The 23,177-nt window shown below is 45.6% G+C and overlaps 3 protein-coding genes across 4 annotated transcripts; 1 reads left to right on the top strand and 2 right to left on the bottom strand.

Moving 5' to 3' along the window:
• Nucleotides 1-5,533: 5,533 nt before the first annotated feature.
• Nucleotides 5,534-7,013, top strand: LOC100825099 (transcription repressor OFP8). The gene has a single exon (XM_003566855.4). It carries the CDS (start codon nucleotides 5,688-5,690, stop codon nucleotides 6,759-6,761), a length of 1,074 nt encoding a protein of 357 aa, XP_003566903.1. The 5' UTR covers nucleotides 5,534-5,687; the 3' UTR covers nucleotides 6,762-7,013.
• Nucleotides 7,014-11,689: 4,676 nt separating this feature from the next.
• On the bottom strand, nucleotides 11,690-15,198 carry LOC100824797 (heat stress transcription factor C-1a). 2 transcript variants are annotated; one of them, XM_024458408.1, is made up of 3 exons: nucleotides 14,670-15,198; nucleotides 13,700-14,477; nucleotides 11,690-12,103 (listed from the first exon to the last, which is right to left on the bottom strand). In XM_024458408.1, the coding sequence occupies exons 1-2, from the start codon at nucleotides 14,904-14,906 to the stop codon at nucleotides 13,707-13,709; spliced, it is 1,008 nt and encodes a 335-aa protein (XP_024314176.1). In that variant the 5' UTR covers nucleotides 14,907-15,198; the 3' UTR covers nucleotides 11,690-12,103; nucleotides 13,700-13,706. The 2 variants fall into 2 exon arrangements, with proteins under 2 accessions (XP_024314176.1, XP_003566902.1); XM_003566854.4 differs by lacking the exon at nucleotides 11,690-12,103 and having other exon boundaries at nucleotides 13,471-14,477.
• Nucleotides 15,199-18,033: 2,835 nt separating this feature from the next.
• LOC100838180 (kinesin-like protein KIN-13B) lies at nucleotides 18,034-22,255 on the bottom strand. The gene is made up of 12 exons (XM_003569345.4): nucleotides 22,011-22,255; nucleotides 21,739-21,909; nucleotides 20,929-21,120; nucleotides 20,717-20,824; nucleotides 20,504-20,581; nucleotides 20,334-20,415; nucleotides 20,093-20,252; nucleotides 19,686-19,988; nucleotides 19,362-19,580; nucleotides 18,814-19,270; nucleotides 18,668-18,733; nucleotides 18,034-18,579 (listed from the first exon to the last, which is right to left on the bottom strand). Exons 1-12 carry the CDS (start codon nucleotides 22,107-22,109, stop codon nucleotides 18,400-18,402), a joined length of 2,115 nt encoding a protein of 704 aa, XP_003569393.1. The 5' UTR covers nucleotides 22,110-22,255; the 3' UTR covers nucleotides 18,034-18,399.
• Nucleotides 22,256-23,177: the final 922 nt, after the last annotated feature.

The following is a 23,177-nucleotide window of genomic DNA, read 5'->3' as shown; positions in this document are numbered from 1 at the left end:
ATATATGACACTAAAAGATGATCTATTGTTCAAATTGTTTTCTTTTCTTATGATCTTATATAAATGACATGAAACACATAAAAAAGAACGTCTTTATCAACCATTGTACATGGTCTTGTACATGGTCTTATAAGGTCGGGGCGGAAATTGAGAGCGTGCGTTCACGTTTGCTTGCTCACAATCATGGTAAAGTCTTCTCCTCACAATTGTTACATCCACGTGCCATGTCAGAAGTTAAACATCGCGTGATGGCAGGTTGAAAATAAGAGAATGGGTTGGTTGCACGTTCAGATACTCTCCAGAAAGGTATCTCTACCATCAGTGCACCTAAATTCATCCTGTGACATAACAGGACAAGCCAGAAAGCAACAAGGATTTTAATCCTAACTTTTTAAAAACACGATGATAGTCGTCCTTTCAGAAAAAAAAACAATGCTAATGTCCCTATCCAAGAGTGCTGTTCCTCTCTGCACATACATGATTCGAGACCATCACAAGCTTCTTACAGTTATCATGTGCTAAGGCCGTAACTAGCGCGCCAGCAAGAGTTTAACTCTGCAAAGGTAGCACATGGTGCCTGCTTGCAAGTTGCAGCGTAACCTGTCCATTTGTTCTTGGCCCTTAACACATCAAGTCCAAATGCCATTTCAATTGCCTGCACGGAGGCATTTAATTTCATTTTTGCAGGCGATGGAGGTCAAGACTCTCAGGAACCGCAGGCTAATTGCCTAATTTAGTTGCATGTTTCTCTCTTCCTTGGACCTAGCTTTGTACGGTAGTACCTGTATGAGATTACATATATGGATTTATGTTTGAAAGACATGCCTAGCCTTTTGGCAGCATGGTACCTCGTGAAAAAGTCCTTGAGGAGGACGCATGTATAAAGGATTCCTGTGAAAGGAATCTCATCGGAAGTGGCCGCGCCGCGCTTTGCTCACGCGCGGCTTGCCCGCCGCGGTCTCGTGAGTCATGCACCTCTTCTTCGTCCTTGGGTCCGTCCGGCTCCTGCGCCGTTGCGCAGAACTTGTACCGGAAGTCCCAGACGACACGTTGCCGCTTGACATCAGCTAGCCCCGCTGCAGTCTCTCTGGTTTTCTGTGATTATTCTCTGCAGTCTGCGCCAACACGACTGCACAGTGGGCGCAGGCGCTGTGACGTCCCTGGATGTGGCGAGAGACCACCTAGGCACCTAGCAAGGAGATCGAGCATGCAAGCTCGTCTGTACGCATTACGCACATGGTATGGCCGTACGGACGGTCGAGGCATGGTGCATGCGTTGCTCCACCACGATGACACAGACACCGTACACGCATGCACCACTCATTGTTGTGGGTTGTGACCACAACCTGGCTGTAACAAAGTTGTGGAGTGGCAAAGCTGAGGCTGAGGTAGGAACGACAATGGATTTGGGCTTTTTCTTATCGTAGGATTTCGAAAGGAAATCTATTATATACTAAAAGCAATACGAGGAGTACCGAGGAGAGTCACCATCACCACGTTGATCCACATAATCAATATTATTTGGACCATTAGATTCCAAGTTTTATGATCAAGATCTAACGAGGGAAATAGATTCGATATAGACTCAGGATACTTGTTACCAACCGGAGGTCCAGCTATATCAGGATGGAATCCGAAAATTATATCTTTTTGTTAGCTCGGCTCCGCGTGCCTCGGTCGAACCAGAGACCGATGCGTCGGTCGGGCTAGAATCGAGCTGATGACTCCCAACCGGTCTTTGGCCTCTAAATTTCAGATCAATCACGTCACGATAGATCTTATAGGGATTGTTATCCATGGAGTGCAACGACCATCCACTTTCTGGACGGCTCAGTACGTATATATAATAGCATTAAAAAGGATCATCCTGTTACTGCCGGCTGATTGATCGATGTCCCCAAAATGTGTGTACAACTATCGTCAACCAGCTATACATGTACTCTACGTGCATATACAATGGCTTGCTCGCTAGCATAAGCATGCTGAGCTGTACTAAAAGCAAAACGAAGAGTACCAATAAGGCTTCATGTTGATACACGTCACTCCAATTATTTTAACCGTTGGCCGATGGGAGGTTTCATGGTACCGATGGGTATCCATGGATCTGAGATCTAAGAGTCAAAAAAAACTTTTTTCAAACATGTGTTACGCTGACGAGCCCCGCAAGATTTTCCTTAAAAGAACATGGCCGCTAGCGAATCCTAAAGTCCCACACGATTTTCCTTAAAGAAAACATGAAAATTCCCTTAAAAAGGACATGTCACGTTAAACATGTCATGTTAATTAGTGTGACTTCAAGTCTCACACAAAACCGGATCCCATACAATTTTCCCTAAGAAAATCCGAACTCTCTTTTGAGGGAATTTATTTATAAAAAATTGAGGGAAAAAAATCCGAACTCTTGCCTTCATATGCGTTGTGCACACACCTTCAACAGCAGATCGATTAACCCTGACGTAAGTTCGTCGGCAGATATCGATTAACATGACTCTATATGCTATCCACGCATGTTCAACAATAGGTCGATTAACCACGAACGTAAATTCTCCTGCAGATTAAAAGCAGTACAAGTAATGCGTACCAACAGGAAACAAAACAATGATTCAAATCATCTGAATTATTTAGACGGTTCGATCTCATATTTGATGGCTAGATAAGATTTAACTAGGTGGATATACCCGGGCCAGGGACGAAACATCAAAGTAGTTTGAGGGCTAACATAGTAGGTGCAACACTAAGTAATAATCTCACCTTAATTTGTCGTAATAATCTCGCCACGCCTCAATCCATCATAATCTATATTTTTGCATGAATTAGTTATCAACAGATATTTAAAAAATTATAACTCTACATCCTAACACATGATCATAATAACATACTAAAAGCACAATGAGAGTGGTACCGAGGGAAGCACCATGCTGATCCACATCATCTGAATTATTTAGATTGTTAGATCTCATGTTTGATTGCTAAGATTTAATTAGGTGGGTATATCTCATGAGTTAGGGACGAAATATCAACAGGCATTGAGGCCCACATAGGCCATTATGAAATATTATTTATTGCCTAACACAGTACGATGCAATATTTAGTAATCTCATCACAATTCGTCATAATCTATATTTTTTTGCAAAGATTAGTTACTAATATGCATTTAAAGAATTATAACTCTACATCCTAATTAACACGTGAGCAGCATACACTACGTTAATGATACGTAGTAAAAATATTACGACCATGGGCGAGTCCGCCATGGGGGCACAACGGGCACGTGCTTGGGTTTCCTCACGACACATCCAAATGGAAGTAACAGCCCTAATGACGTCATGTAACATAAATCTGAAGCTTAATTAAGCCTGAGTGCCCAGGCTATAGCCTTAGGTTAGCTCCGCCAATAGTTACGAGATGACCACTTTTTCATTGTTTTTTATGGATTGCGAGAAATATTTAAAAGTATTCTCACCTCTACTCTTTATAATTTATATATTTTTATATGTTTGCAAAAATGAGTTATTAACGGGTACTTGGAGAACTATAAATCTACATGCTAAAATGTGACCCTAAATTAAACTATGGATACTAATTAACATCATATACAATCGACTTACCAGATATCGAATAAAAACACATAATAATCAAATATTACCACGAAGTCAAAAACAACGACTAGCTAGCTATTTAAACTTTGAGCCAAGTATGGGTAGAATAATCACATAAAAACTGAAAACTCACAAGATGATTTATTATTAAAAAAAAATACTACCTACTAATACAGCTTGGAGTGCACATGACCTATAAGTGCAAACAAGTGAATGACCAATTCAGCTTCAACTTTAAACTTTTGTACATATATGAGTTATATACCATACGTGATCAGTCGTCTCAGGTAGGGACCTTCATCTCACGGTTGATCTAGACATTTTCTAGATGCACAACTAAATATCATCTCAAACAATCAATTAGTTTGACACGAACATTGGTCAACCAATCGGGCTTGCAATTGTAAACTTAAAGTTGTGGGTTATGATATTTTTCATAAATCTACTTCTAGATATTAGTTAAATCTACTTTTCTAGATTTGCATCTTTTTAGTTAATCTGTCTTTATAGCGACCGACTAATCTTCAAACTTTGTTTCAATGTATATGTGTACCGATGTTTGTTAATTTTGTGTTTGTAGCAACTAATCATGCTCATGATCCGTGACACAAGTTTTCATTTCTTAATTATATATTGGTCTATTAGCACATACAAGTGACATACACCTATAATTTATTTGGTGATTTTAAAATAAATACATCGATACATATCTCTCAGAATAAAAATACTAATAAATGTTTTCCGAGCAATTGCGTGGGACACCATGCTAGTTTAAAGGATTTTAATCCTTAAACCTTGGAATTTTTTCTTAGAAGTCTGGATCATAGAAATGGAGTCGCCAAAATACCGTCAAATGCATTCCTTTGGTCTTAATTTCGTAGAACAATTTTGTTGTTCTAATAGACACTCCCAAATTCTAACAAGTCTAAAAGCTCGTTCTTTTTTCTCTTCGAGAAGCATAATTCATTTGGTTTCTATTTCTCTATTCGCTCTCTCCATTTATTTATTTTGAAAAGGGGGGTGTTCCCCCGGCCATTGATGCACAGAGTCATTATATTATTGCAGTCGCAAATAGCGATCAGATTATAGTTATTGCAACTAAAAGACCACAAGTCAAGAAATTAGAACATACTCCATCCCGGTGTCAACTTGGAGCTCATCGAAGAGACACCTTGAAGCAGCTTTGACAGTCTTCGGATCATCATGCTTCTTAGGTCGCATGCCTGAGCTACCTACATCATCATTCTTCACAGTAGTAGGAAACATTTGGCGCCACCACACCGGTTGCCGCCTCGTCCCTTGAAGTATCGACAACCGTGGTTCCACCTCCAAGTTTGAGGACCTCCGCAATCAACTCGTTGCTGGACAATCGTCTGGGCGGCACCACCAAACCTTTCAAGGAAGATGGTACCACCACCACCGATGTAGCTTCCTTCGCCTCTTTCTGCGAAGCCACCGTTCCATCCCACACCACGATCGCCACCGTGGCCATGAAAGAATTACCGGCTGAAACTGAGCAGTCCGCCACACCGCCCCATCCTCTGTTGCACGAAGATGGGCATCCGGTCAGCGGCACATCGATCACATTGCCACTCTGGTGTTGTAGGACGCTGACCCGATGGTCGACGCATGCCCGTAGATCACGGGCCAAACATGCCCAGATCCACGAGGCGCTGCCTCTCAACTGAACCCTCGTCTATGGACTGAGTATATATTCCACCGTAACCCTAAACTTTAAAACCGGTTAGAAAACACCTCTCAACTCTCTGTTTAGAAAGAGTGTACTGAAGCAAATGTAAAAATTGAAGTTAGAAATCTACCCGACTTTGATGATGCCTTTCCACCCACAAATGATATGGCAGAGTATGCATGTGTTAAGCCTGTGCAATCCCTCCCTACACCCCAGGTTCAAGAATAAGCCCGTTCTAGTCACTTCCCTTAACCCCCTCACTTGATACTCGGAAAACAAACCTGCGGTTCAAGAATATAAACCAAAGGACCAGGGCCCGAAAACTAGTCACTCCTCTGGCCAGCCAACTCTTCTCCTTGACTTCATTTCTATCCGGTCCCCGAGATCAGTCACACACCATGCATACACCGTTCATGGACAAACTCTCCCACCGCCGCGCCGGCGCCGGCGTTGGCGCCGGAGGCCGGCTGAAGCAGAGACTGACGCAGCTCCTCGTGCGTTCCTCTTGCACCACCAACACAACCAAGCCTAACACAACCACCTCGGCCACGGCCTTCGTGAGCCTCGATAAGGCCAACGCCAACCCCCATCACCAAGAGCACTCACCACGACATTCCCCTGACTTCTGCGTCCCCTGCACTCACCACCACCAGCACCAGAGTCCCAAGCTGGAGGGACACAGCAGCAGCCGTTCCCGCCGCAGCCGCGCATCAGTCGTCCACGTCTCCATCGAATGCACCGGCGGGGCCGCGGCTTCCTCCGACCGCCGCTCTGTCAACTCCGACGCTCCTCTCTTGTCATCACCGTGGCCAAGGAACGATGCCAAGAAACAGAGCAGGAGCGGAGGCAAGTCGCGGCGCTCTCCGTCGGCGTCGAGGCGCCATTATTGCTCTTCCTGCTCCTCCTCCTTTAAGCGGGCGCGGGCGCGGGCACGGCTGCCGCGGAGGTACAGCTTCTCTTGGACCGACGATGAGCTCGCGCCGTTCAGCGGGGAAGACGAGAGCGGCGAGGAGGAGGAGGCCGAGACGAGGACGCTCTTCTCATCCCTCAGCTTCTCCTCCAACGACTCCACCTCCGAGTTCTACCACACCAACAGCAGCAGCACCGTCTCCAGGAAGAGCCGAAGTCACAAGAACGCGCGTCGCCGTGCTCCGCCGCGCGCATTGGTCCCCGAGGCCTTCCGGCCGGGGGTTCCCGTGGCGGCGAAGCACCAAATGTACTACTACAGCGGGAAGAAGGAGGCCAGCGACGGGCTCGGGCACGGAGGTCAGGCGGTGGTGAAGCGGTCGAGCAACCCGTACGCGGACTTCCGGAGCTCGATGGTGGAGATGGTCGTGGAGCGGCGCATCGCCAGCGTGGGCAAGATGGAGGAGCTCCTCTTGTCGTACCTCTCGCTCAACTCGTCGGAGCACCACCCGTCGATTCTCGCCGCCTTCGAGGACGTCTGGGAGGCCCTCTTCGGCGAGCCGTGAGATCGGAGACCCTGTCTGCTTTACGCCAAGCTATAGAATGTTCGTTGTGACTTGTTACGTAGATATGCAGCGATCGCGCGCTGGGTACTGTGTTCTGGTTTTCAATTCGTCCTACTTTCCGCATGCGAGTGCAAAATTGGTGGCCCTGCTTGTGCCATACTGCCATCAAAATGTTGGGGTGCTCATACTGCGCCTTGGCTTGCCTCTAGTTGAGCGCTCTGAATTTTATGAACATTTTTTCGAGTTAGTTTTCGTGTCAGCAAGTTTTCAATGTCGACGATGCTCGATTTGAATGGCTCCAAATATGTGCATGCCCGCCATTGCTACTCGTTGGCCGTCGACGTCTGGTATATATGACATCATCATGTTCCGTATGCGGCTAGCTCGTGACAAGCACTAGCTAGCCGTCTAGCCATATAAAAACAGACCGGTTTGAAATGAACTCGAGATTCCTCGATTGGGGTGGTCGCTCGCGTCATAGTGACGTAGGAGTACTAGACGATGCACGAATCCACGGAACACGGCACATGCTTTCCAACCATGCGCAAACAAGAAGATCGAGACGACTAGCAAAGTGATCAAATTCCTCCCCGATAATCCCATCGGAACTTTTTCACCACAAGTCATCGCTAGTAACAAACAGTAATATCATCAGCAGACATGTTTTGGCATATCGTGTCAGCCTAACAGCACAAGTTTCTTAAGCACGCACGGAATCCTAGCTCGCCGTCCCAGCGCACAGCGAACAGGGACGATGGCGCCGGCGTGCAATGCTTGTCCGCACGCGGCGAGCAGGTTTGGGATTCGTGGCCCGGACCGCCGCAAAGAGCGCGAGGCTGCTTCGATGGGAAATTTCTTCCATCGCCTCGATTTTGCACTTGCCCGTACGTGTGGCTTCGTTTCCCGACGGAGCCGCGGCTTGCGCGCACGGCAGCTAGTAGCGCGTTACTCGCCGACGCCGGCGTGTTCTTTTCGCACAGATTGTGTAGCTATATTGCTTATAGCGCGATCCATGTTCCGCGATTCCATATGGCATGCTTGTGCAGTATTCGCGAAAACCACGGCGGCCATTCGCGCGAGCACGTAAGATTGAGCCAACATGCAAAGAGATGCAGCATTTCAGTTCTCAAAGGAAAAATAAAATGAGGATCGAGTAGATTTCTATATGATATAACCATAGAAACTATTTCAACCATAAGAGAATCTGTCCCCCAATCCTATAGTCCAAAGAGTTATGAAAAAAAGACTCGACTCAAATCCTCCATTCTTTTTGGCAAAAATCCTACAACCTTTCTTTTTTTATGAAAATGCAGCAGCGCTACTTTTCATGTCTTAAAATAGGAGAACAAAGTTACTTGGTGGCATATTTGGCTTGAACGAAATCAGAGGGTTTTCCAATCTAAGAGTATATCAATGCAAAAGATGTGTGATCGTGCCCACGAAGAACTTCTATCCTGAAAGGCAGCGAGTTGCAAGGCAGTGGCCTCTTTCTAGATGACTGGGCAATGTTGGTTTGGGGTTCGTCCTCCTGAGTTTAGGCTGAATCTCGCTCTCCTTTTAACTCCTACAATCAAATTAAGAAGCCAGACTTCATTTTCCATCTAACTGTTGGCTGGCATATTGTTGTTTGGATGGTTTGCACATTTCTAGTAAAGTTGTTCGGAATCTTGTTGCAGCTAGGCTTGATTACGAACAATTTTTTTTGTTGAGAATCACAGTACAAACGCAGATGCTCACAACACGCCCGTACACTCATCCTATGAACGCGCGCGCACACACATCCTATTTCTATGGGCACTTCTAAAAAACTGAGTCGGCACATGCATGCATTGAGAGATTACGAACAATTTGGTCAACAAGGAACGATAGTTTAGCAGGTAAGCTTAGGAGAGAAAAATGGACCTTTTCATTTAGGAAAACAAAATCTGCCGTGGGCCTTAAAATACGAAGTCTGTGGAGTTGGGAATTTGTTGAACCTGACTGAAAAATGGAAGGAAAGGGGAAATTCAGCTAGCATGGGCCAAAAGTCTGGAGGGTCAAGAGTCAAGACGTCAAGTTCAACAAATTCTAGGCCCTGTAAAAAAAAAGAGAACCAAACTTTAGGCTGCATATGGGCCGGTCAGCCTAATAAGTCTAGTTGGCCCACCATAGCAAGGTCTACGAATGCATGGGCTCCTTTTCTTTCAGAAGTTACGGCCTTACGGGAAGCAAGAGTGTTTACGGGCAGAAGTGTATGTCCGTGCATGAAACTAATACGGTACTAGTAACTTACAAAGAATGGTTCATAAAAGAAATGAAGAAGAAACGTTTCATCCATGCCCACGGATGATTATTCCATGGCTGTAACTTATTAGTCCTTTTTCCACCGTCGTTTTCTCTTCTGTCTAGATGTAATATACTGACGTCTGAAGATCACTGATCCGAAAAGGGACGTTTCCACAGACAAGTAATGGGTATCACGAGTTTACGACCAATACAGTGCAGCTATATCTGTTTGTGTATCTGGTGTAACATGCTCACTCCATTCCTAAATACTTGTCGCTGTTTCAGTGTAAGTTTGCACTAAAACAGGGACAAGTATTTAGAAACGGAGTGTGAAAGCAGATAACAGTCCAATGCAGGTTTGGATAATACTATATATTCCAATGAACTACTCCTAGCTTGTAGTCGAATAATCGATCGATCGGTGGCACATGCATGCATATACATACTTGCGGCGCGCATGGGGAGAATACAGGGCTTGGTTGGCTTCAACTGCAACTCTTCTCACGCAGCAGATCGAAGCTGCAAGGCAAGCACATCGAGAATTCAAGATCCAGCGCACAGTGTATCGTCCCTAGATTCTCTATCTAATCCCATGATATTCCCATTGCTCTCTGTCGATCGACGCATCCAAAAGACCAAAACCACGCCCGGGGGCCACATATATATATATGCACCAGCTGTGCCACGTGAGCGCGTAATTAACCCGTCAGCTTAATTACAACGGAACAGCTGCGTCCATCGCACGGCCCTGACGGCGGGATAGCCCTGCCGCGCGTCGTTTTATACCTCATCAAGTCGTGTCGAGCTAGATACACGGAACGAAAACCATCGAGGGAGATCCACGGGGATAATGTATTCTATACGTGACATGTGGGTCCCGGACCAGCTAACATGCGATTGAATGCGCGACAGTGCAAGTTGGATCCGCTTGCATTGTATCGGTCGATCTGCGGTTCTGCGTGCGTGCAAGAGACCGCAGGGAATCCTACAGTGTCAAGTCACGTCACGTCATCATGCATCTGATCATATACGCTGCCCTGTGCTTTTACATGCTCCATCGATCACCAAAGCCCACCAACACCGAATACACACACAAGGAGATTTTGCACGAGATTTTTATGGTCCAAATCCTACTGCTGTTATGGTCCAAATCTCCTATGCACCGAGCGTTTTTTATATATTAATAACGAGGACTATGGAGACACATTAACTAACTACACTACAGATACGTCATCTAATGGGAATGGCGGCCTACCTGCCAATGGCTCTGGGCCCGTCTTGTTTTGGACGTATCCGTTTAACTTTGCCGACTAGCTACAGCCTCGACGAGAGAGGCAGCTTTCTTGATTTCTTTGTTGCGTACAGTGACATTAATTAGCCCGAGCATTTACCCACGACCATCAGCATCAGGCATCAGCCATCAGCATCTCCATTTGAATGCAGAACAGCGTCGTTTCTCCTGGTAATCGAGACACTGTCTTGATAGCATATCATGCTACGATCTGATTATGCTAGTAGGGGTATTTATTAAGGGCACGTAAACCACCATTTCATGTCACATGGACGGACGGGTGGAGTATAACATGATCGATGCTCATGTATATGTCAACCCTACCTACTCCCTCCTATCCATAAAAAGAGTGTCATTCATTTTGTACTAATTAAGTTGGTATAAATTTTGTACACTCCATTTAAAAATGGAATAGTGTGATCTGGAAATGAAATCACGTACACTCCATTTAAAAATGCAATTTGGTGGGTTAATCGGCAAGCTATTTGCCATTGCCAGCCTAAGGACCAGGTGGTTCGAGAGTGGTCGATGTCAAACATTTGCTTGACCACTAAATGGCCATGGAGGTTGGAAAATGAAGATGGTCTGTGGCAGGATTTTATTGGAATGGAGTATCTTAAGAATCAGTATCTAATCCAGTGTGAGCCTAAAGCAAATAAACTCAACTTTTTATCAGGCTTGACGAAACCGAGAAGTTTTTTAAATAATGATGGATGTAGATGACTTCTTAATGAAAATAGGGGTTATTTTGTCAGTTAAATCATTTTATTTCACAACAAGCAAGGGTTCTTACTTCAAATATTTTTGGAAGTTGAAGTTACCTCTCAAAATTGAGACGTTTATGCGGCTAGCTAGTCGTTACAAATAATATTATAATTAGAGATAACTTTCTGCATAAGACGCCGGAAGCAACTCGGGGAATTTGGTTTTTGTTGAATGGGAGAAAATATATATACTATCTTTTGTTTTTACAAAATGTCCTAGTGTCATGTTGCTAAATATCTCTGGTGGAATGTGGTGTGGGGTTCTTTCAAGCAATGCTATGTCGTCCATGCAACAAGTATGGGACTGGACTCTTAATTTTTCCTTAATTTTAGACAAACACGGTATTTTGGTTGAAATTTAGCTTGTTTTCACAGTTTTATCATAATGACCCTTTTAATATTAGTATTTTTCTATTTCTTACTTGATCAATAACTAGACACGGCTCCATACATCTGAGGTAAAGATTAAAGAATAAGAGATGATGATGATATGGCTCAATTGTTGAAGCCGGTAGCGTATAAAGCCTAAGGAAAAAGCATGCATGGCAATGTGTACCAGGCGATTGGTGAAGTGTTGTTAATTAAACATCGTACGTGTAGGACTTTATGAACGATTCTGCATGAGGAAATTACATTGACAATCACTGAAACACCTTAGTCCTCAAACTAGCACATCTCCAAACCTTGTCATCTAGCTTGCCCTTCGTTGTTGACTACCCGAAGTCCAAAAATCAGACCAGCCCGAGGTGAACCAGGCATGTTAGTGTTGAGGTGGACAAAGCAGCTCCCACATGAGGGTCTGCTCGCATGGCAACATTTTTTTGTGAAGAAAAACACAGGAATCTTATTCTATGCAACCCGCCGTCCAGGACTTCGTAACCCTAGCTCATCAGGGTCGGCCGCGATGAGCAATGCCTCCTCGACGGCCATTGTGGACCTCGTCGCGTAGCACCAACAAGTGATTCTCCGTGCAAAACATCCAGCATGATGTGTCTCGACAGCTAAGTGATCATCAGAGATGACTGCATATAAAATTGAGAGCGCATACTTAAAAAATGAAACAGATTTGGGAGCGGGCCGGCGTTGGAGGGAAAATAATCACGTCTAAATCAAACCGCGCCTTCTCGTGGGTGCAGCTTAGGAGTCTTTAATTTCCCTGCCGTCGATTCCCATAGACGTCCAAATCAGTACTTTAATTAACATCATGCTCAAATATACTGTGCGCGTATTGTAACGGAGCTACGCGACACGCCTAGATCATTAATGCTCAGCATCCCATTCGTTCCCACTGGCTGAGCTGTGGGGCCGTAAAAGATCCAAAGCAACGAACCACTTGCACTAACCAATAACCATGACGGCATGACCCCATGTCAAAACTACCGACCCATATACGGCTATAGCTAAGGTAAAATTATTAGCTGCAGGGCAAATTCATGATCCAGCAATCCGAAGTGGACAAAATGTTTGCGGCAAGTGGACCTGCAGCTAGTTTTTCCCTAGATCAAAGTGCACTAAACTTAAATTAATCTCTGTAACTCTTACAAGCTTGGAGGACATACGGAGTACAACAAGCGGACCTATCACGTACCCCGCGCGCAGCTACTACTTCGAACCAACAAACGAAAAGACTTTGTAACCATTACTCTTTGTAGTATGCTAAGATAAGCAGAGTCAGTGTTGACTCTCCATTTCACCTAGAGTACACGGTAGAGTCACTCATACAATAGTTTGTGTTTTTCAAATGGATCAAAATGATTTGTTAGCATTAAATGTGAGGGGCACACAATGTATGATAAAAAGACTGATTCATAGCTGGCTCTTGGTCTCACTCTTCAAGAAGAGTCAATTTTCTTCTCTATAGTATTTCCTCCGATCCATATTAATTGTCAAAATGTTACATGTATCTAGACGCTCTATAGACATAGATACATCTATATTTAGGCAAATTTCAGACAATTAATATGAATCGGAGGGAGTATTTAACATCTATGAATATAACATCTATGAGATATCAATTAGATTTATATTTTGTAATATAATTATTCAATATTCTAGATGTTGGCAAATTTTCCTCTAAACTTTTTGTACGTAAAATTTAAGAAGTTAGGAGTACTTATATTAAGAACGGAGGTTGTACACCAATGGCCTGCATGCACGTATGATCAATGGACCGGTCCGCTGGTTAGCCGTTGTGTACATGCTTACTCTGTCCGTTCCACTCTATGGGGCTCATTTCATTTGTTTTAATTTGATCAAATCTTTAACCATAATTACTTCTTAATATACAATTATGTGCTTAAATTGATATCTCATATGCAAAAGTACATGCTCGTGGTTATGATTTGGATCACGTAAGTCATATGTTACCGAAAATAATTTGGTCGAAGGCTTGGTTAAAAGCAAATGAAATACGCCATTTATAGTGGGACTGAAGGAGTACCGTAAAAGTTTGATACAATCTGTACCGCAAGAATAATGAAATCATACCGATAGAGTATTAGTATATACATACTGGCTACCACATCTCCCTACATAGTCCATAGTCGAAATCATTGTTCCTTTGCATATGTGTACAAATGGTTACTAAAATTAGTAATAAGTACTAACACTAGTCTTACCGATTAGTTAGAAGAAACACTGGCCAAGTAGGCAAAACGGGAAGGGCGTCTCCGCGGCGGCCCCACCATCATCAGTCAGTCCCACCCCCACGCCGCTCCCGCCGCCGCCCTCAAACTCCGGCACCTGCTGCGCCCCGGAGCTGGCAGCGGGCTGCTCTGAGGTCGTGATCGATCTCCGCGCAGGCTTCTGCTCCTCCGCCCATCGCCAGACCCCGTCGACCATGGCCGCGTCGTCGATCACCGCCGGTGGCCGCGGAGGAGGAGGACGTAGCGCGATGGGACTGGGAGAAGAAGGAGCCGCGAAATCACGGGAGGGGGTGAACTGCATCTGCATCTGCTGCATGCGCTGCCGCTTCTTCTCGGCGGCGGCCTGCTCGAGAAGCTGGACGGAGGAATCCTCGTCGGCGAGCCTGGTGAGGAAGGACATGAGCTGGTCGGGCCTCCGCTCCGTGGCCTGCAGGCGGCGGCTCATCCGCGCCAGCTGCTCCCCGATGGCCGTCTGCTCCCGCCGCAGCCTCTGGACCTCCTCCAGCAATACCGCCTCACTCCCTTCCTCCTCCTCGTCATCGTCCAAGTCCAATTCGTCTCCGGTACTACTGGCCGACGCCACGTGCTGCGGCTCGTGGCCGCTGTCGATTGTTGCAGAGGAGCAGGAGGCGCTGCCGCCGCCCTCGCCGCGCTTCTTGCGGCGCACGATGCGCGGCAGAAGGTGCGTCTGCCCGCGCAGGAAGGACTCGTGCGCGAACTCCCATCGGTCCGGGTGCACCTTCCGGAAGCCCTGCAACACAATTTCAACATCTCGAGACTCAGCGAAAACCAAGCAGCCATTTCTTCCACTCAAGTGTACGTACAAGGCAAAGTTTGTAGCCACTTCCAAACAACTTCTCTACTAGTAACACCAAAGTAACGTTGAAGTGAAAAGACAGCGGCAGGGCCAGGAAGGCCTGCCTTATCAGGCCGACTCACGTACGTATGTGTTGAGCTGGCGGACGAAGCTGGAGAAGTTGCCGTGCTTGAAGAAGCAGGGGAGGAGGAGCTGCGAGAAGCCGGCGACGTCGGCCACCACGAAGCTGTTGTTCTCCCCGCCCCACCGGATGAGCGCGTCCGTCCTGGGCTCGCACACCATCTGGTACGTCTTGGCCACGAACGGCGCCGTCTGGAGCTGCCCGATCAGCCCCAGCGCCAGCTCCGTGTGGAGGCCGTCCATTTCTACCCGATCTCCGGACCGCAACACGGACAACACTCTGCCACTCTGGAGCAAGAGTTCCTTCGCTCGCCCCAAGTAACTAGGCGCTCGCTCCCACTCTCCCAGACGTCAAAATCGCTCAAAAGGCAGGCGTACGTGGGTGCCTGTAGAAAACTGGGGGGGGGGTCCGGACAGATGGGCCAAAATGAAGTTTGTGCTTACTAATAACTTAAGAAAAAGGTCATGGCTTACTAATTATGGCAGGGTGCGTGACAGGAGGACACGGCTAAACTAATGAAACCCATGTGGTGAGCTTGCCTGTTCGGGGGTTAATATAGACGTGTCTGGTGGGAGGCTAGCTCTGAAAACGGGGGGGAAGACAAGTGTCGAATTCCTGATCTTTCACGCGCACATTACTATAATCCAGGCGTCGCCGTCGCCTGAGATTTTCCGGTGATATAATACCGTGCCTTGCCGCCTTTTGGACCAAAGCGTGATCCAGCTAGCAGTGCAAACAGAGGAGACGCGCGCCGTGCTAATCGCATCAAAGTTGAGCTAACCCCAACTGCCTCATGATGCTTGACTCGAGAGCCTTCTCAACACAAGTACCACCGCCCCCGGCAGTAGTAGCAATCATTTCTCCATCAGCTTGCTCAAGATCAGCACTAATCCAGCTTGTAATCGAACGAGCTTACAGTTAAACCAGGCTGATCCGGCCGGTCGCAAGCAGGAGCTTGTAGTTGTCGTATTTACTAAAGTAGGTTGTCCACTTGTGCGTGCTAATTTAGCTAACACTGTGTTGGGAACGTGATCGGTCGCCTCGATCGACTGTACACTGGGAAACTTCAAACACTAGCTCGTTATTACTACTACGGAGTACTACTAGAAAATACAATAATGTGACGTAAAGCTGGAACTCATGGACGGGATTCAGTCCGTGCGAGCGTGTCATACCGGCGGCCGGCGAGACGCCACCGGATCGAAAGGCGCGGGTGTTTGGTCGTGACAAGACGCCATTGGTGCACACGATGGACTAGCTAATTTTTATAAGCGCTCCGAGTGGGCGGGATCAAACGAGGACTCGACAGACATGGACTAGGCGCTTTGTGCAAAGAAATGGGCGGTGGGGGCAGAGGGCCCCTCTTCTCCTGCTGCTCTGTTTGTTTTACAGGGATAGGTTGATTAAAAAACGAAGCAGTGGCACGCTATGATCATGTAGGTGTGCTCTCTTCGAAAATATCTTGTCTCCTTTGAAGGCTTTTGGAGTGGATGGGAATAATTGGGATCAGCCGTGCCTCTGCCCCCCTAGCTCGCGTTTTGGTTGGTCCCTCTCCCCGGATTGCTGAACTGGTGCTCGCTCGCTGACTCTGTTTCCCAAATGGGCATGTTCTTTTCTGTATCCGGTCACCTTGTGTCCATGTGGTCTTATCAACAAGCACTAGAGCAACAACTCGGTACACTAGTATAGGTTGCTCAGTCTGATAGGGTATTGGTGGGTAGAATTTGTCAGGTACTACTCCTGCTTTGGGTTTCCTAATTTAGATCGATCCAGTGGCGATGGTTAATTTGTGTTTATACATGGTTAATCAGTTTAGCAAGTCCTCCAAGCAAGGAAGCAAGGCTTTAATTTAATTTATCGCTAGCTAGCTAGATATCATGTCTTGGTTTAAATACGAGTATACAACACTGTATATATACGGAGTACATGATAAGCATAGGTTGCCCGGGAGATGAATGTGGTGCGTATCTGACATTTTCAATCCGGTCTGGCCGTCTGGGAGGCTGTTTTCTATTTCCTCGATTCTGTAATAATTTAACTGTCTCAAGCAAATCAGACGATTGCCCTAAGCTGTACCTGCACTGACAATGAACAAGTATATGCTTGAACTTGCAGGTTTTTGTGTAGAGGGCGTTGTCATCGGCCGGGTCCAAATTAAAATATCCTCTTGTATCACTAGTTGTCAATCAGGCCTTATCTGACGGGAGTCTATGTGTATTTTATGTAGCAGATGATAATTTTAAATCAAAGCTAGTACTAGTGTTTCGTACTAGCAAATGAGTAACTACCCACTAGGTCAATTCAAGTATTTGCGTGCTGCGAATAATTTGACAGTACTTAAATTATGCAGCCATGATGAGGGTGTGGGTTGGGGTGCTATATGGTAATGATAATCTTGTTCGGTTAGGCGGGTTTTACATATGTTTGTGTTTTTAGCTACTCATTGCTTTAACCAAACCTTTAATTTGGTCCTGCCGCGGCAGGAAGGAGTTCTGCCGCGCAGCCTCGCGGCAGGCAGATGCGCGGCGGCAGGAATGCGCGGCAGGCAGAAGAAGAAGGAGCTGCAGGTCGCAGCTCCAGTGACATCACTTGCTCTTGATTTGAAGTCTCCGGCTACGACTAGACGAGGAATTTCTAGTCACACGATGTTCCCCTGGACTTCATCCTTCACATCTATGTCCCGTCCTAGCTAGGGAGCATACTTTTCAGATCGGATTCGGGAATTGGGACAAGACTCTTCCTCCACCATACCGTTTTGGTCTTCAGAATTTCTGGTTGATCATTCTGGCGCACAGTTCGCGGAACGGCCTGGTGCGACCTGGCGTGCTGCGTGCAGGAGGTGGAACTTTGGATGGATACTGGCAGCAGTCGCGCTGCACTGCGGTTGACGAGCGCTCAGCTGGGCCGGCAGGTAGTACCGTAGTAGCTGGTATGCCGGCTTGGAGGCCAATTGGTATATTCGTGAGTGCAGCCTTGCATGATAAGCGATGTCGACGGCGGGCCTTCAACACCAACCGGACCAGAACAACAAAGTCGAGTCCGTCACATAATCGCACTATATGTTTGCTTTTGAACCTGGGTAGTTTGTGCGAACTGTCGCCTACTTGTGAGTCAGGGGCAGGTGTGTGTAGAGCTATCTGGTGTTTTCTTTCTTGCTTGCTTTTTGCTGGGCTATGTGGTGTTTTCTGCTGTGTTCTTTGGTCTGAAGCCTGAACTCCTGTTCAATGTGGTCATATGGGGTCATAAAATGCACGGTGCCTAGTGAGTGCAAAAGTACTGTCTCCTAAGGTGGCTTCAAGTGTACAATACACATAGGTACCGTCGCCACAGAAATGAGATATGCGGGACTGCAAAATGGAAGACAATGACTCTCGGAAATCTACACATCGGACAAAAAAAGCATATTTGCTGATGAACAAATAGCAGGACAACTCATGAGAGACGGATATACACATACACATGGATCGAATGGGAGTACGGAGCACACGAACACAAGGGCGCAACTCAGGTACAAATAGGTTACGGAGTTGGCCACGGAAAACAGCAATGAACTAGCCGTCTAGTTCTCCATTTGCCACATCTTATGGGTTCAGAACTGCAACGGCGCATCTGCGTTGGCTGGGGTGCAGAAGACCTCACATAGCTCACATAGTCACATGCTGATTTGACTCTGGCTGTGTCCCCCAAGTTCCACATTACCCTCGCAGTAGAGACCAAAATAGGCTACTCTTTTGATCAAGGGCTCTCGGAACATAGCAGCACGTTGTTCTCACTTAAGCGCCTCTGGAACTGTGCCAGACGATCTTGCAAATCCACGATTCCAGCAGCTTTCTGTGAGAGTATACTGCTAAGTCGTGTAACGTAGTCGTCGAGTTGGTTGCCAGGCTGATCTGCTTCAACTAGTAAGTTCATCTCCTGGTGAAAACAAAGTCATTCACTGGTTATGGAAAATGATAGGACGACCGATGAGAGTGGAGACAATTTACCATTTTGGTGAACTAACCTCTTTAATTATATCCAGGGTCTCTTCCACTTGCTTTCTGTGAGCGCTCACTAAATCCTCCTCTTCCTGCACCGATTAATCAAAGTCAAAATGAACACCGGTCATATTGTACCAAGAAAATGCAGCAAGAAGCAATAATACCATACCTGAAGGAGATCATTCAGATGGTCATCTTCATCCACGGCAGCCCTTCTGACTGGGTAGGCAATAGAATTTCTCATGTTATTCTCTGAAGCTGGATCTCTACCCTTACGTGCCTGCTGCCTTCCCTGCTGGTACATTGTGTCTGGTACTACAGCTATACCTGTTGCTGAAGCACCTTTGGTTTCTTGTCCATTAAAATAACCACCATTTGACAAACTAAACTCCATATTTTCCCTAGCCTTGGGCATTCTATCCACAAACGATGGCGCTGGCTGTTCTTTGGCGTACTGTTGCTTAGGCCAACCAAAATTATTCCTTTCAGTGATATCATTCATTACCTCAGCTGCAGAGAAAGAGGGTACCAGTGAAGGCAATGGGGAAGGACTTGACTCTCGTAAAGGTGCAGAAGCCAAAGGCACATCTTTCTTGCTGTTGCTTCCTTTTGACAGACTCTTCACCCTGAAGATGAGAATGCATTGATTACATTAAAACCCTATATGGACATAGCAGCAGCAGCTACTGCAAAAAAATAATGATGATAGACAATCACCTATCAGCATATCTCAATGTGTTCAGAGTATGCTCACAAGAACCAGAACTGGGGGAAATGCATGATATCATGACAGTGCGTGAGTCTCCAATGAATGAATCTCGCAACACTTCAGTCAGTTTGCTGCCTCGGAAAGGAATATGAGTCTGATCGTTATCAAGCGCTCTGATACATTCCTTTAAGGCGAGCAAACTTTTATTGATCTCAGCGCCCTCAATTCTGCATTGTATTTAAAAAATGAAGTTCAGTAGAGTAAAATACATATGTACTCTTTTCTTCACATACTCATGACAATGATATAAGAACATAGTTTTGTAAAGTGACCTTGTTTGTTTATCGTTGTCGGTTGTATCAGCACCACGCTCACTGCCAGCCAGGTCAATAAACGACAACTTGCCAGCCAATCTGGGTGGCTTGGAGCCATTTCCATCAACACGCCTTTTAATAGCAAGTTGAAGAATAGCATGAGATCGAGAGGACTCCTCGTTTGCACCAGTTGTACCGGTACTTCTGGTTGCATTCCCTCTTTCGATCAACTCCTTGATAGTTTCAAGATCAGATACCCTGTGCTCTTGTAAACCGACAATGCAAACTTTCTGCTTTCCATCCTCTCTCATGCAAAGTTTACTGCATGAGATAATCAGTGTTCAGAACAGGAAACATAACAGGCTTTCTGAATATACACTACAGTATATAAAGTTATAAACACACCAGATTTGGGGAAAACTTACTTCCTTTCGTTTAGAAGATCAAATAATTTCCCACCATATATCTCAAAGAAACTAAAAAATAACTGAAAGCCCTGATTGCGATATGTATGGTTCATTAGTCTCAAAATGTCTTGGGAGGCCTTCAAAGGAAGTGGCCTCATGGTGTACGTTTTCCCACTACCTGGGTAGAAAATATATGTTACAAATTGCCTTCAAGTCTGCTACACATATCACATATATCTAGAGGATACTGGGGATATACCAGTTTGTCCATACGCAAAACAAGTTGCCTTTGTACGGTTAAAAATAGCAGGAACCACAGGTTCCACTGTTTCGCGGTAAACCTGTTAATAGGAATGAATCAAAGTTGTTAAGAATAAAATTTACTTGATAATCTGAATTATAGAGTATGCAGTTTTAGTTTATAACCACCTCGTCATTTGAAACATCCTCATCTAAAACAGCATCAAATACAAATCCATGCTTTTCAACATATTCAGTGAGGTCAACCTGCAGCATAATGTGCCAGGTATGAGCAATGAGTATATAAGTATAAACTGCCAGTGCCGGTAGCAAACTAAGGTCCTATGGGGCAGCGGCTTAAAATAAAGTTAGACAAATGAAAATAATTAGCTTGGGATGAACCTTAAGTTTAGTCTCATGGACAGTCAAAGAATTTGAACTTTGTTCAATGTCTATGATATCTTCTTCCCTCTTAGATATTTCCTTCTTGTTTAATGGTCTTTTGCGCACCTGCATTTACAAACAAAGCTATTAGAATTAAACCGGTGTCATAATTTCAGCTGAGCCATAAGGAATATATGTCAACAATCATGGAGCAAAACTAAGAAACTTACCACCACTTTGATTTTGGCAACAGGAGCCACCTTCTCTTTCTCAGGAAAGGCCGTGAGGTAGTTACTCTCGGCAAAAACAGTGGACTTGCTTATCTGCTTATTTGTAGCGAAGCTTACATCAGAATCATCAAAGCCCACTCCATTGGCAGAGCTAAACTTTTGAGCACCATCATACATCCCTTGTACTTGAAACTGTATAAGAAATTAGGTACCCATTAATACAGGAACTTCAGTGTGGAAAATAGTATCTGTATTCCTTTGCTGTAACATCAAATGGTCTGTGTAACTTAAATAAATCAATACTCATTGTGAGTAGGACAGATATGTAGTACTGTATGTTTGATCATACAACAAGTACTGAATATTGATGCAGTGCCACATCTCAATGCCACATATAATCCAACAAACTATTACTCCCTCCGATCCATAGTAAGTGTCCGGGATTTAACTTTGTACTAAATCCCCGACGGTTATTATGGACTGGAGGGAGTACTTGTTTAAGACTCAAACATCCTAACCCTCAGAAATTGCATACCCGTCCTAACACGCCTAAAAGAAGATCAGTACCAAAACAAAAAACAACAAAGTTCTTGTTTGCTTTCCGGTAGCTGATCAATCAAAGAGAAGTAAATACTTCTGACAACTTATGCGGCCATACCTTGACACTGGGATTCAAAACGTCAGATCAACAACATCAGAAACAATCTAGAACATAAACCCAAAATATCCGCACGAGATCATCAAAACAGAAGTGATGTATGGTTTAAAAAACAGAAACAATTTCTTCTAGAAATGCAGCTGTCGTCTTACATCAGGTATAAGTTCCGTGTCAAAGGCGTGGAGATCAAGCAGCCCGGGGCTGAACTGCTGCCTCTGCCCCGGAGACCCCACGGCTGCCCCGTCCCCTCCGCGCAACCGCGACGGCGTCGCCGGGTCCACCGACACGAAGATCTCCCCGTCCCCGCGCCGCACCGCACCTCGCTGCACGCAAAAGCATCCCAAATATAAATTCATGAGCTCGGAGGGATAGCACCCTGGAGATCACGAACTCCATGCAGATCTCGAGGAATCGGTGGCCGCACCTGGGTCCACCTGCCGACACCGCCAGCAGCAGCGGCATTGGCGGGGACGTCGAAGAGGAGCTGCTCCGAGGAGTAGCGCCGTCGCCCGCCCCCGTTCATCGTCGCCGGCGAGGTGGGCCTCGGAGGCGGGTGCTGCCCTGTGTGGGCTGGGGAGTGAGGAAGGCAGGAAAGGGGGAGCGGAGAAGAGCAGGGCTGGGGGACAACGGGAGGCGGAGCGAGTCGTAGCAGGGTGGAGTAAAGGAAAGGCCTCTCGTTTCAGAATTCAGAGAGGGTTGTTTTCCGGCTTGCACCCTCGACTACGAACGAGGTTTCGGTTTAGCCCTCTAATTTGAATTTGGAGTGGAAATCAAGGGAATGGGTAGGAAGGGAAAAGATCTTTTTTCTCCCATGTTTGCAGCTTTTGGGTTCTGGTTAGGCAACGCCTATCGCCACCGGGCCCACCAAGCTGGTTGGTGTACATTTCGTTTTCCTCTTTGTTAATTTAGGGGTGCAATTTCCTGAAACTAATGAGAGTTAGGTCGTAAGAGACATTCGACTAGTCGTGTGTGTCGTCTTCAGTCTGCAGTTGACTGTGTTAATAATTTTTCAAGGACATGTTGTAGATGGATTTGCAATATTTAGATTGAAAAATTGTACCATTGTCATCGGTCAGTGTTGAAAACAAAATCCTCCTTTTAGAAGACTCTGCATACTCCTATGCTGCACTACCCAAAATAGTGGAGTAGAATGATCATATTATCCACATCACTTACCCAATTCGGCTTCTCTTTACCTCAAGTTTGTTTGTTAGCATGAAAGTTGTTGACTGGAAATGCAATCATAATTAATTGCAAGTACTTAAAGTTTGTGCGAGGAAATTAGATTGAAATCAACCACAAATCATGTTTGATTACATGCTTCTAGAAATTCAAGTAGGGCGAAACAACTAGCAATTTCTTCATACATGGTTAATTTGGTAGACTCAGGTAGCGACTCTCAACAACGATGGCAATGGTGAAGGTTGCAGGCCATGCCTGAGGTGGAAAAGTCCAATGGGTTTTTCATAAAACACATGAGCTTCCATCTTTCATCTCATCTCTTTATTTGAGATCTGGATAGGGTTACAAGTTTTCACGTTTTCATTGAATGGAGGTATTCAGTTGATACGACGCCATTCAAATAATAGCC

This window comes from Brachypodium distachyon, chromosome 2 (genome assembly GCF_000005505.3).
Source record: "Brachypodium distachyon strain Bd21 chromosome 2, Brachypodium_distachyon_v3.0, whole genome shotgun sequence".
NCBI lineage: Eukaryota > Viridiplantae > Streptophyta > Magnoliopsida > Poales > Poaceae > Brachypodium > Brachypodium distachyon.
The sequence above is the reverse complement of the archived record's forward strand: the minus strand, read 5'-3'. Positions and strand labels throughout refer to the sequence as shown.